The 16,426-nt window shown below is 50.1% G+C and overlaps 1 protein-coding gene across 1 annotated transcript in view; it reads left to right on the top strand.

Moving 5' to 3' along the window:
• Positions 1-16,426, top strand: part of XYLT1 (xylosyltransferase 1) — a gene marked incomplete at its 5' end in the record, with an annotated part of 154,266 nt that overhangs the window by 39,741 nt on the left and 98,099 nt on the right. Inside the window, one exon of the mRNA XM_084271336.1 lies at positions 7,332-7,370. Within this exon, the coding sequence (XP_084127462.1) occupies positions 7,332-7,370 (39 nt within the window). The remainder of the gene's footprint in view (positions 1-7,331; positions 7,371-16,426) is intronic.

Raw genomic sequence — 16,426 nt, forward strand, 5'->3', positions numbered from 1 at the left:
AAATGCTGTGCTTTGAGCTGAATTAGTGGCTCACTCCATGTGCTTTTTTAGGCAGCTTTTTATAGCAGTTGGCTACTCTGTAAATACAAACTCCTCTTGCTTTTAGTTGTGAAAATGTTCATAAGGATGTGTGTATTGCTTTGGTGTTTTTCTTTCTTTGCTTTCCATCACTAGAGCTAGGAGGTAACACACATCCATGTGCCTAAACATAGTCTGAAAGCTAGTCCCAGGCTGTAGGACTTGGGATGCCCTGGGAGGCACCTGCTGGAGAGCTGGGCATGAAACTGCTTTGCATAGCAGCAAGGAGCTGTGTGGCTTTTGGGGATGAGCTGGGCTTGGGGGAGAAACGTTCTTCTTTCAGTATCCTCTGGTTTGCTTTGCCATCTCTGCACAGCCCGGTGATACTGGTCTGTTAGACCAGTATTCCTCTCTTTGCACAGCTGAGTGTCATGCTGGAGCTTGGTTGCTGCCAGTTTGTTGGGACAAGTGAAGAACAGAGCAGAGCCGCTTGCTCCTGCCAGTTCGTAATGAATGACTGAAGAAAGCAGGAGGGCTCTGAACTGATCAGATGTATCGTTCTTAGCACAGATTTGAAAAGCTGGTGTCTGTGTCCAGGTGTCAAAGCTGAAAAGCACTCAGAGTTAATAATGTAAAACATTAACCATCTTCCAGCTCATACCTGTGGGACGGGCGAGCCCAGCCTGGGCAGCTGACATGCTCAAAGCCGCACTTGGGCAGCAGCATCTCTGTGGCCAGAGATCTCACTGACATGGGATGCAGCTTCCCACTGCTGCCTGCATCCTGCACAGCTGCCCGGGCACATTCGGGGCCCCGCTCAGCTTGGGGCTGCAGGGGCTTTGCAGGGATAAATGGCACCAAAGAGAGGGACAGGCCCAGCCCCAATCTGAACTGGGGTTTCAGCATTTAATAGGCAGCAGATTTGGTCTGTGGCTTAAGGGTTGGGTAAGGTGGTATGGATGTATCCTGGGTAATGGGTTTTATGGAGGCACTTAGGAATTTGGGGCTATTTCTAGGCACTATTATTGCAGACTAAGGAATAGAAGGTCTTGCTGCATTTCAGGTTCTCTAAATGACCAGAGGCTTCTGTAGAGCTCCTGCAGACAAGGCAACAGGGTTTTTTGTGGAAAAAGCAGGGAACCATCAGGTCTCAGATTTAACTGAGCCACCCTTCAACCGCTGGGTAAGCGCACAACTCTGACAGAAGACATGTGTGCTGTGCTCAAGTCCTGGGCAGACCCTCAGCTTCTTGGCTTTGAAGGAGTTACACCAATTTGATGTACTAGCCAAGGATCAGAGCAGTTTTACCAAAGCCACTGGCTTTTACAAGGACCGTGGTTGTTTCTGGTGGTGAGACACCCAGGTGGTGTGTGGAGGCAGTGGTGCAGGTATAACATTGATCTAATAGCCAGATGCTTTCTAAGGCCCTTTTTTTCACGTGGAAGAGCTGCTCAAAGCACACTGAGCAGGAATCCAAACTCAGTGTCTGAGTTGTGTACTTGAGGGAGCTGACCAGGAGAGCCTGTGCGAGGAGCGGATTGATTGCAAGGTTCCATGGCTTAAATTTTAGCAGCTGCCCTGCCTGGAGTTGCCCCCTCACTCCTTGCAGTGTCTCAGCAGGCTGGATGAGGAAATGATCTTGCTTAAGTATATTTTCCCCCAATGGTTTGTTTTTAGGTAGAATAATTTCTCCAACTTGGCCACACAAACACTTCATCTGTCAGCATTATGGGCTGGCAGAGGCCACGTGGGTCGATGTTGCTACTGGTGAACGGGTTCGTTAAGCTGTGTACCAGTGAGGCTATTAGCAGTGAGTGCACTAATTGCAAACCAGTGGTTTGGAGCAGCCTCTGCACGTTCCAGCATCCCGAGAGCTTGCAGGAGCTGCAGGACCAACCAGCACGTCAGGCTGCGGCTGTTCCACCTCCGTTACAGCCGCATCGTGTCACCGGCAGCGTTGAGAGAAGAGCCCCTGGAAGGTGTCAGTGTCTTCTCATGCTGGCTTCGCTTTGGGGTCTGTCAGTGCCACGTGTGGGACCTGAGCTCAGGTCTGTGCCAGACGTGGTGGGGGGTGCTTGTCAGGCAGCGAGAAGCAGCTGTTGTCCTGTCTCAGTGCTGCACAGCTGGCAGTGGGGCTGTGCCACTGTCGGGTGACACCAGACCCTGCTGCTGGAGGAAGGGAGCCAGAGCTGGGGCCCAGCCTGGACCTGCTGGTTGTCCTGGGGAGTTGCTTTGCACTAACCGCATCCTTCGGCGGTTCTGCTCCTCACTAGTTGTCTTTGCTTGTGTGCTCCATCCCACTCTGCTCCCTTCTGTCTCCTCAAGGACATGGTAAGGGGCTGCAGTTCTTCATCCCATGAAAATCTGGTGTGTGGCTTGCAGAGCTGGCAGGTTGGCTGCCCCTTTTCTGCACCGTTAGTTGGTGTAACAGGAATCACAGAACTACAAGGTTGGAAAAGACCTTTAAGATGATAAAGTCCATCCGTCGCTGACCTAAGCTAACCCATATCCCTAAGTACCTGATCTACCCTCTTTTTTAAACACATCAAGGGAAGGTGACTCAGCCCCCTCCCTGGGCAGCCTGTGCCAGGCCCTGACAACTCTTTCAGTGAAGAACTTTTCCCCAGCATCTGCTCTGACCCTGCCCTGAAGGTTGTATTGTACATGCTTCAGGCTTCTGCTACCACTTCCCTACAGCCTGCCACACAGACCCAAATCCAGCCTTGACTGAACACTTGTTTCCAGACCATTGCAGCCGCTGAGAAAAGCAGACAGATTGGTATATTGATAACACAGTAATTTCTTCCTGAGAACCATTATTCAATTCCAGTGTTAGTGTGGGGAGGGAAATGGTGCAAATGGGCTAATTTCCAGTGCTGGCATTTCAAGATCAGTCTTTCATTGAATAATTGTTCTTAATGTGTAGTAGGAAATGGTCTCTATAGGCTTTTTCCTTTCTCCTAGCTGCCTTTGGAGGAGGAAGAAAGAAGGCAAATAATAGCTTTTACACCTGCATGCACGAGCCTCCCGGATGCCTGTTCAGGTGTCTGGCAGAAATAATCAAATTATGATTTCTGTGGCCCCTGATGACAAGCTGAGGCTTTGATGGAGGTGATGTGTGTGTATGTGTGTTTGAAAGGCTCCGTGGCAGAGCAGTCCCACCGTGGCCCCGGGAGCATCAGCACTAGTGAGTCCTTCCCACCTTTTCCTCTCTGTGGACACCATGGAGTGATGCTAAGACAAGAATACAGTCAGGCTCGTGGCAGTGCTCGCCCCTCTCACCCTTCCCCTTGAGCTGGAGCTCACAGGCATCGGTGCAGCTTGTGACATGGAAAGCAGGTCTGCAGGAGTGTTCCCAGGTGTGATTTTCTTGATGTTTAAATGATGTTCTGTTGTGCAAGCCCATGGAAAGTCTAAGCTCCTCAGAGATGTTGCTGCCACAACCCCTGCGCCTTGCAGCCGGAGGGTCAGGGCTGGGGGATGTTAGGACTGCCTGTGCCCCTGCCCAGCAGCTCCTGGCCTGGCCACACTGCCACTGCTGGGAAGCCTCTTGTCCAGAAATAAACTCCTGTGACCTAGCTGGAGATGCAGAGGTGGCTGATAATGTGACTCATGTCTAAGGGTTACAATTAAGATTACTGAACACATCCTGTAATAAGATGCTGGGTTTTGGTGCAGGGACATGCCACACTCCCTCTGTCAGCAGGGAAGCTCTGTGCCTTGGCACCCAGGGTGCTGCTGCTGCCTGGTGCCTGTCTTGTGTTCCCCCTTGGAGAGCTGGGCAGAGACTCGTAGCTCTCCAGGAGGTCCCTTGCAGTCCTGCAGTGGTGTTTTCTGTTTTGTTTCTGTGAATATGCAAAGGTTTGGAGCCAAACTTGAGCGTAGGGTAGAAACCACAGGCTGGCAGCTCCCGGACCCCTGGGTCAGAAACTGAGTCAGCAGAGGGGGGGAAGCTGCAGTGCCCTGGGATAGCTGCAGCCATCCACTGCCCACCCAGGGAGCTGCTGGGACAGGGTCAGCACAGCTCTTGAGAGGATGTGTGAAACATCACTCAGAGGTGAATGGTTTGTGCCTTGGTCTGAAACTGTGGTTTCCTGGGAAGAAGTGTTTGGTGGTGATGCTGGTGTTTGTTATTGTGACTTGTCTCCTTCCCCTGTACCCAGCTGCTGGCTCTTCCTTCCCGTCCTCCTCCCTGGGGCTTTGCTGGCCACCCCTCTGCTGTGCCAGCACAGCTCTTCTCATCTCGTGAAGGAGCTGATTCAGCTCTAAAATGCCCTAATCGGTGACTTGGGGATTTCTCTCATATTTCTCACCTGACTCAGGACAGTCAGTGTATTTGTCTGTACCCCAGTCCCTCCCAGCCCTCAGTTTGGTGTTGGGAAGGCTGCAGTGTCTGTGAAAACTGTCACTTTCCTGTATGTGAGCAAAAAATCTCCCACCTTTATGAAAGATGTGGTGAGCAAACCACAGACCAGAGCTGCTGTGCTCAGTGTCACCTTTTGAGAGTAAACAGAGTCGTACCCTGGTAGGTCTTTACAAATGATGAACGTGTCGTGCCGTTCATACAGCGACACCGTACCCTTGTATTCCGCTTCCACCACAGGTTTCACTCAATCACAAGCACTGGAGATGAATGATTCACAGCACGTGAAGAGTGGCAGCCTGAAATTTCAGCTGGGATGACTGCTGACATCCCTGGGGCTGAGGGACATCCTCTCCCCTGGTGCTGTGTCAGGCTGCTGGAGCCTGGCAGCATTGGAGTGGCATGTACACCGAGTGAGCAGGGCGGTGTTGGTCCTTGTGCTGTGTGGTGCTAACCCTGTCTGTGGGTTGATGTGGGCAAGTGATAACTTTGCTTCAGGGCTCAGACCTTTCGTTAGCAGGTAATAATCAATGAGAGCAGGAAGGCTGGACAAAGTGAAGCAGTTGTGACTTCAGATAAGCGTGTACTGTGGCTGAGAGAAAGGGGAGACATCCAGGTGTGAGGGGGGGATGGAGAAACTTCCCTGGTTTGTTCTGACTTGGGCCCATAAAAGCCAAATCTCCTCTTTTCTCAGGTAATTCAGAGCAAACACTGTGTCATGTGCCCAAATGATGTGTGTTCCTAATGTCAGGGAGAAACATGTCCCCCTGCAACGCTTCAGTACTGTCTCCCTGCTATGGTACCAGTTAATACAAGTAACCGGGGGCAGAGCGGAGGGGAGGGAAAGGGGAAAGGCTGTGGCATCACAGTGTGACAGGCCCAGGCTCATGCACCCTGTTCTGTGTGATGAAATAATGGCATTCAAAGCCTGGTTTAGACTTACCATTTTCTTTAGTCAGGAAAGCTTTTACAATTAATAATTGTCATAAGAAACCTTTTCTCTTTGGCAATCGTCACAGTTAATTTGTCTGGCTTTTAAATAGTCTGCAGCCTTATCTGTGACAGGAATCCCCTGATCTTCCCAGGATGTTCTACACATACAGTAGCTGCTTCCTGGTACAGAAATAATGTCATTTGGAAGTGAACAGTACATGCTGAAAAAGCTTTTGTCTGCAATCAAATTGGCAGCGACAGAGAAACCCCAGCTGATGTCCCTTGGGGAGCCTGTGCAGCTGGGCTGCGCTTTGTTACCCTGGTGTTGTGCTCTTTGTCTTAGATGTGATCTGTGCTCTGCCTGCCACACACACCTGCAGGGCTGTGACCTTCCTGCTATGATATAACAGGAGTGGGACAGCGTCAGGGGGTGTTGTGCCCAAACCAGCATTGCCTGGTCCAGCTGCAGATGGGTGAGTTTATCCCTGCTAATGCTGTGGGAGAAGAGCTTTGAACATCATCTGGCTCCAGAAATGCCACCCAAGGACAAGACTCCTCTCACCTCTTCTCTCACCTTTGGATGATTTTATTTTCCTCCCCCTCCCTTAGCTTCACTGATGACTTGATACTTGGATCTCACTGAGGTTTCTCAGCTTCCTTCCAGTCTTGATATCGTTTGGCTGGTTGTCAGATAGTATCTACTATGTGTGTGTAACAGAGGTGCTCTGGGGTTTGCACAGGGCCATGAGAGGCTATGTTTAAGTTAGCAGCGTGGCAGAGGAGGCCTGGGGCTCTCAAGCTGGCTGGCCTGTGAGCGAAGATGTATCAACGATCTCAAGGCCAATTTCCTCCTTGACTTTTTTCCCCTGAGTTGATAACTTGTTTCTTCATTAGTATCTTCACAGTGATTGTTAACCCAAAAGCTGCTTTGTGGGCATAATTAAAAGCAATATGTAGTTTCTTGGAGGAAAGCCAGATTTCTTTCTCATTCTGTTCTGTGGTTTAGCCAAAGTGAGAGTCACAGTGACCTGAATACCTGGGGACATCAGAACTCAAAATGAGTCTCAGGAGCCTGATAACCTGACAGACAAGAATTTGCTCTGCTAAACTAAAGCTGTCTGATTTTGACAGATGGGATGGATTACAGAAAAAGCATCATTGACCTGGTTCCACCCTGTTAGACTTCCCAATTAAACAGGATGTTGTAGAAAGCGAGACCTTGCAGAGTAACACCTGGACCAGCAGGACTGAGGATTTAAATATCCTGTGTACTTTAGAAGATGTTCCTCTAAAGACTGCCTGAGTGCTAGTCCCAGAGTCCTAATGATGGACTTTTCTTTTTCTAACCTCTTAATTAACTGGCTAAATAGACAATTTCTGTGCTTTTGTGCTTAGGAGCTCTTTAATGAGGTTTGAATCCTCAAGCCAAGTTAAGAGTTCAGATTTTTGACACCAAGGAAGATGCCAGACAGCAGAAAACACATACTGTGCTTCCACATAGTGTGGAGAGCTGGGGAGAGACGTTCATGGGCTGAAATGTTAATGGGAACCAGAACAATCACAGCATAACTGCAGCTGTTGTGAGGAAAGGGTCTGCCAAGGATATGGCCAACCCTGTCATCATCAAGTCCTGATCAGCTTTCTGGAAAGAGTCTAATGCCTTACAGGAGCACCAGTCACTTGTAATCTAAGGGTGAAATATAACAGGGGATTATATCCAGGATGCAAGGGCCTGTGTGTGGCCTTGTTCTTCTGTAGCTAATCTGTCTCTGATATGCTCCAGTTACTGCAACGTCCTTTGGTCACCAACTGTTGTAGAGATCCTGTAGTTTCTGTGCAATGGTAAGATGTCTGGAAAAGGAGGTTCTTAAATCCAACAACCACCACCAAAAAACCCCCAAAAGAAAATCCCATCGTTGTTTGAGCACGTGTGTTTGCTCCAAGTGTGCTACATTGGACCAACAATGGCTCAAACCACCTTCTCCACTATTCCAGAATAATGGTTGCTCTTTTGTAGATTGAACCTCCTAGTCCCTACACCAGCTTGGAGACTCAGGTTAGTACCATCTCATTCCTTACAAGAGCCTCTCTGAAAGAGAGACCTGATGTGCTGGTTCCCACCCTGTTGGTGGTATTTAACCATGTTGGTGGCCCTGAGAGAGGGAGCTGTAACAGCAGCAGTGGGAGCTCCCAGCATCACCGACTGGGCAAGCAGAGAGCTCAAGTCCTTACAGGAAGCAGCTGGCATGGATGGTGGGGAAGGGACCTTGGGGGCAGACAGACTACAGCAGGAGTGGCTTGTATTTCTTAGGAGAGAGGATGCAGCCCTCAAAGCAGCGTGAGCTCCTGTTCCCAGGATTCCATTTCTCCTATACTCAGCTTCCCAGCTTTTGTTGTGACCCCCCTGCTGTACAATGCTGCTGGCTGCCCCTTTCCTCTGCACTGAATGGTAATGAAGCTGTGGCCATGCCTGGCACCGGAAGGTCAGAGCCACAGAAGGGACTTTACAAAGTCACCACCACTTTGATTTGTGTTTTTTAACAAGGCAGCATCATTGATTTCCGTTCTTGCTGATCTTTGGGAGACAGCAGAGGCAGTGGTACTTGCATACTGAAGGGGTTTATTCTGAACACACTGCCATGTCCCTTAGTGACTGCAGGAATCTTTGTACCTTTGTCTATTGCTGGCCTTGCTCTGGGGAAGCTCTTGTCTAGTTCGTTACTCATTTCAGCAAACCTACTATGTCTTTTTTTATGGACCTGCTTTGGAGCCAAGCCTTGGAGAGTCAAAACTGGGGGGAAGACCCAGGTCAAGACTGGTGTGCATTAGGAAGTGGTATTGAAACAGGGAGCATGTAGTAAAGCACTGACGTGTGCACAGCGTGGAGCCAGCAGTGCAGGTAAACCATGAAGGCTGTATTACTGTGTTCCTGTGTTCCTGACCCAGAGTCACAACATCACATGTAGGGGAGAACACGTGTGAGCAAGAGGATTTTACACTTGGAGAAGGGGGTGACAGGAGATCAGCAGCCCAGTGGGTATGGCTGCCAGCTGCAGCAGGCCAGTGGCCAGGCCTTCAGCCCAGCGTGCTGCTCCTTGTCCTGTCCTGCCCCTCTGTGTCTTCCTGACCTGCATGTCACTTGTTCTTCGTGCCTGTGACCTCCTTGCTAAGACACTCAGCAGGAGCAGTGGGGTCAGGGAAGGCAAAAACACATTATTTAATGAATAATTAAGGTAGAAATCAAGTGTCTGCTTATGTGTGTTGATATTTCTTTCAGCGTTACGAAAAGCCACATCCACTTCCGAATCCATTTGCTGCAGGAAGCTGCTTGCTTCTGCCCTTGAAATACATAATGAGAGCCCGAGCCAACAGGGGCACCACTCATCCCAAAGTGTTCTGGGCTGCTGGAATGTAGGAGCTGAGAGCAGGCAGGTATCCTGGGGCACAGAGGTGTGTGTGGGAAGAGACTGTCTCTCTCTGAGGTGGAAGTAAACCTGGGTATCGCAGCTGAAGGTCAGGGCATCCCCGTGGTTTCTGGGGATACGGTTCTCTTCAGGTGAAGTGGTCAAAAGCAATTGGATTGGCAGTGGAAGTGGTTGGTTTATATCCAGACTATCAATTCAGCAATTCAAGACTGGAACACAGTTTCCTTCGCTGTGAAGAAGCACGATGAGGAAATAACATCAGCAGCTTGAACGTTTTGCCAGCTCGAGCAGGATGCTAATGAACAAGGTTAGTAAAGAACCCCTGGGTGTGCAGAAGTTCCCCCACATGCTCTTGTCTCTTCCTTTTTGTGGGGGGACAGATGGGAGCAGAGGGCAGCACTGTGTTCATGTGGGACGTGTTGAGTAGGCTGGTGAGCAGCTTCTCTGCTTGGTGGTTTCCAGCACAGTCCTGGGATGCATGGGCTGGTTTGGGAGTCTCTCCTCGCTGCCCTCTGGTTTCCTGTCTCGACTCTGCTTTGGTTGGCATTTGCAGTGTTGACATTTCGGAGCTGTGCTGTGTGGTGAGCAGGGACTGTATTCTGGAGGCCTTCTCATGAATTTTTCATGTCACTTTGCCTTTCCCTGGCCTTCCAGTCAGCTGTCCAGCTGTGGAAAACCTTACAGGTATGGCTGCAGGCAATCTTCTCCAGAGCATGGGCTCTCTTCCAACCAGCTCAGCTTCAGCAGATCTCTTTTAATTCCTCTGTAAAGACTTAATTTGGGTTGTAAGGGAGCAGAGGGAAAGTGTTCACTTAAGAGCTAAGCAGGTCTTTTGGGCTGATGGTTTTTGAAGGAAAAGAGAGGTTCTACAAACAGAATAACTTTTGCACAACACCCTCATGTGCCTCCCTCTTTGAGAGGCCTCCCTGTTCAAACGTGAGCTGCCAGATCACGCTGCTCTTGCTCAAACCACAGTGTATTGGGGATCGGTCCGACTCGTGCTGGGACAGAGCGTCAGCCCATTGATGCAGCCAGGCAGCTCCTCTCCTCCCTGTGCTTTCTCCATGAGTGGGATCATACAGCTCTCCAACAGCCACTCTGCAGTGTCACTCGTGTTAAATGGTGTGTGACAAGCGTGAGTTGTGTAACGTGTGAAGCTGGTGCAGCAGATGGAGAACGGTTTAATGGGCAGTGTTCAGGGGAGTAGGATGTGGCCGAGCCACTTGTACCGTGCTGCAGATTGATACTTCCCTTGGGTGAAACCAGGGACTTTGGAGGGTATTGGAAGATATTTTGAGCAAACCCTCCAATTTCCTAAATCCTGTTGCCAAAGGCAGATGTGCCTGAGCATCCTTGAGGCGTTTGATAAGGTCACGGTGTCAGGATTCCTTTGGAGGGTTGAGGCATGTTTGTCTGCGCTCTCATGCTGAGAGAAGCTGCGTGTAACACCAAGAATGAAGAGAGCAGAGAGGGAATGAAAGCTGTTGTCAGCAGCTGAGATGCTCATACACTGGCTGACACAGCTGTGACTCTGTGACTACTTCTCTCATGCCTTTGGAAGTGATCTCTGTCAGTGGGATTGTGGCTGTTGGCATTTCACACTTCCCATCCTGCATTCACAGAAGCACCTGGAGCCAAACGCAATGGCTGCAGCAGCTTAGCCCACAGGTACATTTTGGCCTGGTTTCTCATTCCCTGGGACCAGTGTGGTTTGTCTTTGGGTTGGATAGGTTGCTGCTGGTCTCCTTCCAAAGCTCTGGCTTTGTGACTCTTGCAGGTTGTGTGAGGGGCTGGGAGGCACCCTGCTCCAGCTCACTGCTACGGGCTGAGGTGTGGGGCTCTGCGCTGTGGGTAGCAGGACCGAGCAGTTGGTGTGGCAGCCACAGTCCTGACCTCTGCCCATCCCATGACAGGCAGGCCTTGCCATGCCTCTCCCTTTGACCAGCACTGGCTGCAGCAGGGGTGGGCTGCAGACCTGCCCCAAGGGCGTGAGGTGAAGGCTGTGGCAGGCAGACACCTGCCCTTGTGTCTCTGTGGCTGGTTTTCAGTCACTTGGACATCAGCAGCATCTCTTCTCAGCTTATAGCAACAATAATTAAAAGAACCCAATAACCCCAGTTCTCCTTCCCAGAACACAGAATGCCAGTTTCTCCTGTGCTGTTGGACGCCCCATTTGAACTGGTTTTTGCTGTGCTGTTCCCAGAAGATGCTCTCAGTGGTGGGGAGGGGGGTGCAGCGGGTGGCTTGCAGCCTCCCCTTGCTGGTGGGTGCAGTTCCTGGGTGTGACTGTAGTGTGAGGCTTGGTGATGGCTGAAATAACAGGAATCCAGCCACGAGACCCATGAGTAACATGTGTGTCACACGGAGGATTTCAGCTGGAAAGCTGCCTGAGCCAAGGGGGACACCAGTCCGGGTAGTGAAGAAAGAAAGATGCTTTGAGGGCCTCCTCCCACAGCACAAAGGGGCTCTCCCATGTTGGTGAAGTAAATACTGGTGCTTGTGGAGGAGCAGCAGTGTGTGTGTCCTGTTACAGCAAATCTAGGCTGGTTTTTGTGCCCTTTGGTGTGGGATGTATCCTGCCTGCAGTGTAGTGGCACCGTTCCTCTTACCCTGCAGCCTCTTATCTCGGAGAGCAGCTCAGATGCCCAGTGCTCCCAGACACGATTTGTGTCTTACCAGTAGAGCTTTTAAAGAGACTGGGGGAGAAGGCTGCCTGTTATTGTCCTCTCTACCATTTCATTTAATCTTTGTATTTTTAAGAGCTAGCTCTTTTCAGAATGAAAATGCCCTACCCTGGGGAGCAGCATGTAAGGAACAAAAATTGGCATATTAAAAGGTATTTATTATCCTGTAATTCCTTTCTCAGAAATTGATGATTGGCTTAATCCAGTGAAAGGCTGGGGACCGAAGGTTTGTGGTGTGCTGTGCTGGTGTGGGTGTTGAGCTTCACCCTTAAGTGCCTGCTCTGAACAGCCAAAACGTACCCTCGTTGTGTTTCTTGTGAGCACCTGGCAAGGTGCCTGTCACTGGGTACGTGCCAAATACCTTCACTGCCTGTGGGACAGGCTAAATAATCTTCATGTTTGACCTTTAATTATTTCTTATGTTCAACCCAGAAATTTTAAACCCATCCCACTGAGGGACTCAGGTCTGGGCTGAGTCCTGTAGCTGCCAGGCTGGAGAGGGGCTGTTTGGAGGCACGCTGCCACCTGGAGAGCTCCCACACCTCCTACCTGGTTGGGTACCACTGGGTGCTGTCAGCCCTGCTTGGATCCAGAGCACAGGTGTGGCAGCACCAGCGGCCCTGCCTAAGCATGCATCCTAAAACAGGACTCTGCAGATAAGGGAGCACTTTACTCTCTGGGCATGGGCTTGGTCCTTGGGGGCTGCACAGCCAGCACTAGAGTTGAGCTCCACAGGGTTGTCTTTCCCGGCTGATTCCACCAAGCTCATTCCCTCAGCTGTGGTTTCATTGGAGAGTAGGTAAGGACAGTGGGAAACTCATTCCTCCGTTTGTGCACATCGCTAATTAGGTATTTGGCTACCTGAGGAGAGTCACAGTTACTCCCCCAGCACTGCCTCACTTCCCACATCTCATTGCAAACTTAAAGGCACTACAGCCATGGCTAAACCCCAGGATGGAAACACTCCCTGTGTTATTTGCTAGATTATCCTACAGGAAGGAATCATTGGATAATGGAGAATCTGGGTTTTAAAAGAGTATGCGGAAAAATAGTGCTCTGACCCTTGTGTGTGGAGGGGTGTTTTTGGGGTTTTGAGTCTTACAGCTTCCTCATGAGGATAAAACTTGGGGATTTTTCCAGTTTTAGTCAGTATTTATGAAAAAAAAAAAAACATGAATCCAGGTACTTCAGAGCCTGCAGGAACAGTGTCGTGCAGTTTCTGTGACAAGATGCCTGTGACTGGCAGCACTGTAAATACCAGGTGTTTCATAAACCATGCTGTGAGGATAAACTTCCAGGGCACCCATGCTTTTCAAAGTGATGATAAGCAGTTATCTTCTAACTCATTAGTTTGGGTGGCAAGGAGCAGCACCCAGCGTTGCAAAGGGTGCTGAAGTGAGTAAGGAGCTGGAATCCCGATGGGATGTGTGGCCACTGGGGAACATTCCCCAGGTTCTTGCAGTGACTGTTTGCTTTAATTGAGGATTGTACATTCTGCTGTCAAAGTGAAGAGGAAACAGCTGAGAAACATGAAAGTACAAGTGGGATTCATGGTCTTACTTTGTGATGCAGTCCCCATAGAAACATCCGGTGCCATCCCATCGCTGAGTGGTTGCTGCCTAATAAGCAGATTTTGGCAAAGATAAGCCCAGAAACAGTGGCTAGAAACTGCTTTAAGTCCCATAAGAAAGAGAATTTAGGTCTTTTTAGGAGAATGTATCTTTCAAATGTGACTGTTGAGTGGGTCCTTCTTGGGTACAGGGGGGAAATACTCTGCAGCATTAGCTGGGTACTACTGGCATTGCAGATACTGGGGTACAGCCTCACACAGCATTTTTGGAAGTTTTCACTTTGGTTACACACACAGTCATTATATGTGCTCCCAAGCTGCTATCTTAAAAAGATACAAGAACTGTCAGATTCCTTGGGAGAAGCTGGTTTCCCAGGAGCCTCCTGGTCTGTACGTGCTCGGCAGGCGTAGCCACTGCTGGTGTTGGTGAAGGGTTCAGCCTCTGATGGACAGAACCATACAGTTGTGTGCTGTGCTTGCCCGTTTTTACTGTGTAGGGCAGAGCAGCAGAAGGGAGATGCATACATTATGTTAATTATAATCAATTGCCATCAGAACCAGATGGTTCATTATGACCCTTTGTCTGCTGTAGAGTAAAGCTCTGCTGTGCTGTCATGCTCTGCACTTCAACTGACATCATAGAACGGGGAAAAGCTCCTGATTATTCCTGAGTGATGGTACCTGGGCCAAGGGACAGCAGGACCCTTATTTGCTTGGAGGAGCTGATGGCTCTGGTGGAGTCCTGATGGCAAGTGGAGAATTGTGCCAGCAAACCCACAGACTCTGGGACTGGCTGAACCCATGGTATCTCCTGCCATTCCAGAAGAGAAACACATCTGCAGCTTCCCTGAGAAGTGTGTCTAGAACTAAGTGCTTCATACCACACAGGCTGCAAATGGATGTGAGAATATCATGAGAATCCTCTCTGGGTTTGTAATTACCTGGTCCTTTGAGCCCTGGAGAGCACGGTGTGTGGGGAGCCAGCCTCTCAGGCTGCTGTTGCCCATTAAGAGAAGCAGGCTGGGTTATGCACAAGGTTCTTTGCTCACGTGCCTGGGCTGCTGCACAGGTCACACACAGACTCTTTTGTTACCCTCCTCCTCCTTGTGCCTCATTTTACACACTTCTGACATAGCTTTGCACTGTCTGTAGTTTTGCCTCCCTGTCCCAGTTCACTGGTGCTGCTGGGAGAGGAATTAACTGGGCTGTAGGCTGGCAGTAGTACTGGTGGCTGGTAAATCCAGTGGGGATACGGAGCTAAGACCTGTATTACCTACTCCTGTGGGGGGGGTGTTCGTTGGGGCAGTGGCTGCAGCTGGACAGATGGCTGTGCTGAAGTCAGAGCAAGATTAAAAGGGAAAGGATGCAAATGTTGTATCCTCTTGACTTACACCATGTTTATGGCTGCAGCTGTGAGGGTGCAGAGGCAGTGGGCCAGCGAGTGACAGGGATCAGCTGTCCCTCCCCAGGGTGCTAGTTGGACATTGCAGAAGTGATGGAATTTGTGTGAAAATGCTTTTCTGTGGGAAATTAGGAAGTAAGCTGCTAATCCTTGATTGCTTGGAATGTTCCCTGTGTTTGTGCTTTGTTATAAAGAAACCCAAATGCTGACTTGCTGCTCTGGACCCCAGCTAATACTGGTGGGAACTGTGGGGTTTGGTGTCCTCTCTGTGACTGAAGGTCTTGTGCTGACCTGGCCAAGGGGGTGTTTTGGCTGTGGAAACGGCACATCCCACGTGCACCAGCTGCTCTCCCTCCCCTTCGACACCTTTCTGTGGCATCCCAGTCATGATGATGGGAGGGAGGGATGGGGGGTGGTCCTGCCCATCCTCTATCCATGCTTTGACCGCATCCAGGTGTGCTGAGCTAGGTGATGAAGGTTATCTGAAGAGTCTGAGCATTTGGAAGCTCGTCCAGCAGTCGGTGGAGGATCTGAATGCCAGGCTTGCCTTTCAAAGCCCAAACCAGACCCTGCACTATTGCCTAAGCTCCAGGTATTGTGTACATGGAGGGAGCTGACAGCCTGGAAAAGGATTAGTGAAATGTGTCATGCAGTGAGAACACCAAGGACATGAGGTTTCTGCATCTCACACCACTGCAGCCCTCGGGCAGAGCCCTATCCTGCCCCTCCGGCTGTTTGGGGTTCCCAGCCTGTCCCCTGAAACATTGCTTACATCCAGTCTCAGAGGAAACCAGCATCAAGAACAGCACCCTACCAAGGCTTGCTCCTTTCTCTGGGAGCTGTGGGCACTGGTGGGGCCACCCCTTGAGTGCTGGGGTCAGGTTTGGGCCCCTCACTACAAGGAGGACGTTCCGTGGCAGGCAGTGGGTGCTGGGGATGGGTTGATAGCTGCGTGTGGTACAGGGGAGCCACGTGTCCAGGGGAGCTCCTGAGTAGGGACTGTGTGAGACAGGGGGTTTGACAAGCTCCTGGCTCTGCTCAGAAAGGCAGCTTTAAAACAACTGTACCCCTCGGATAGCTTCCTTTCTGCTGTCTGTCAGTGAAGGGATTTATTATCCATATCATTGCATGGCTTCACAGGAGCCAGAAGGAAATTTTCATCACTATTTCTTTGTTCCTGTGCCCTCTGGCATTTACCTGTACTTTACCTGATGTAGAGGATGTTACCTGAAGTTCACAATCGCTTATGATATGACTTTTCTAGTGCTTGAGCTTATACACACAGGCAGGATTTGTAATAAATTATAATGAAATCATTATATCAGTGCCTGTAAAGTGACACCAAGTTCATTGTCTGCACGTTATCCAGATGCTAATTTGGTTGTGGTCTTCAACAGCATTTGGCCTTTTAGTAGGCAGGAAACACACAGCGTTTGATCGCTGCTTCCAGAGCATCTTTCTGGGAGCTCAGCTTTGAGCTGGCGTTGGCACTTTCACCCGGCGCTGGGTAGCTGCACAGTGTCTTGCAAAGGTCAGGAAGCGAGTCCTGACTGACAGGGTTTTAAAAAGAGGGAGGGGGGCAGAATAGCAGAAGGCATTTTAAATAACAAATCAATGAAGCTTGATCAGTGAGTGCCAGATCGGGCTCAGGGTAACCTTTCCCAAGGTCTGCTGCCTGTTCCCTGGTCCGAGCAGACAGAGATGGAGCACAACTGGCAGACATGGGTGTCGTTGTCTTTATTCCAGGCATCAGCCGATGGCTGACACGCTTTCCTCACTCACTGTTTTCTCCCCAGTCAGATAGCTTTGTGTTCTCTACAGCCCAGCCTTTCAGAAGTATATAGAGAGGCATAAAACTGCTGGGGCTTTTATCTTATTTTTTACATTCTCATGTGGAGCCCAATTTAAGTCACACCCAGGTCTCTGCTCCAGATCCCTTGTCTCCCCTTCTGCCCAGCATAAGGTGCAGCTGCTGGTGCTGTGCTTTGCCTGAAGATGTAGCACACCGATGACCTGGCTGTTCAAGGGATT

The sequence above is a fragment of the Gallinula chloropus genome (genome assembly GCF_964237585.1).
Source record: "Gallinula chloropus genome assembly, chromosome: 15".
NCBI lineage: Eukaryota > Metazoa > Chordata > Aves > Gruiformes > Rallidae > Gallinula > Gallinula chloropus.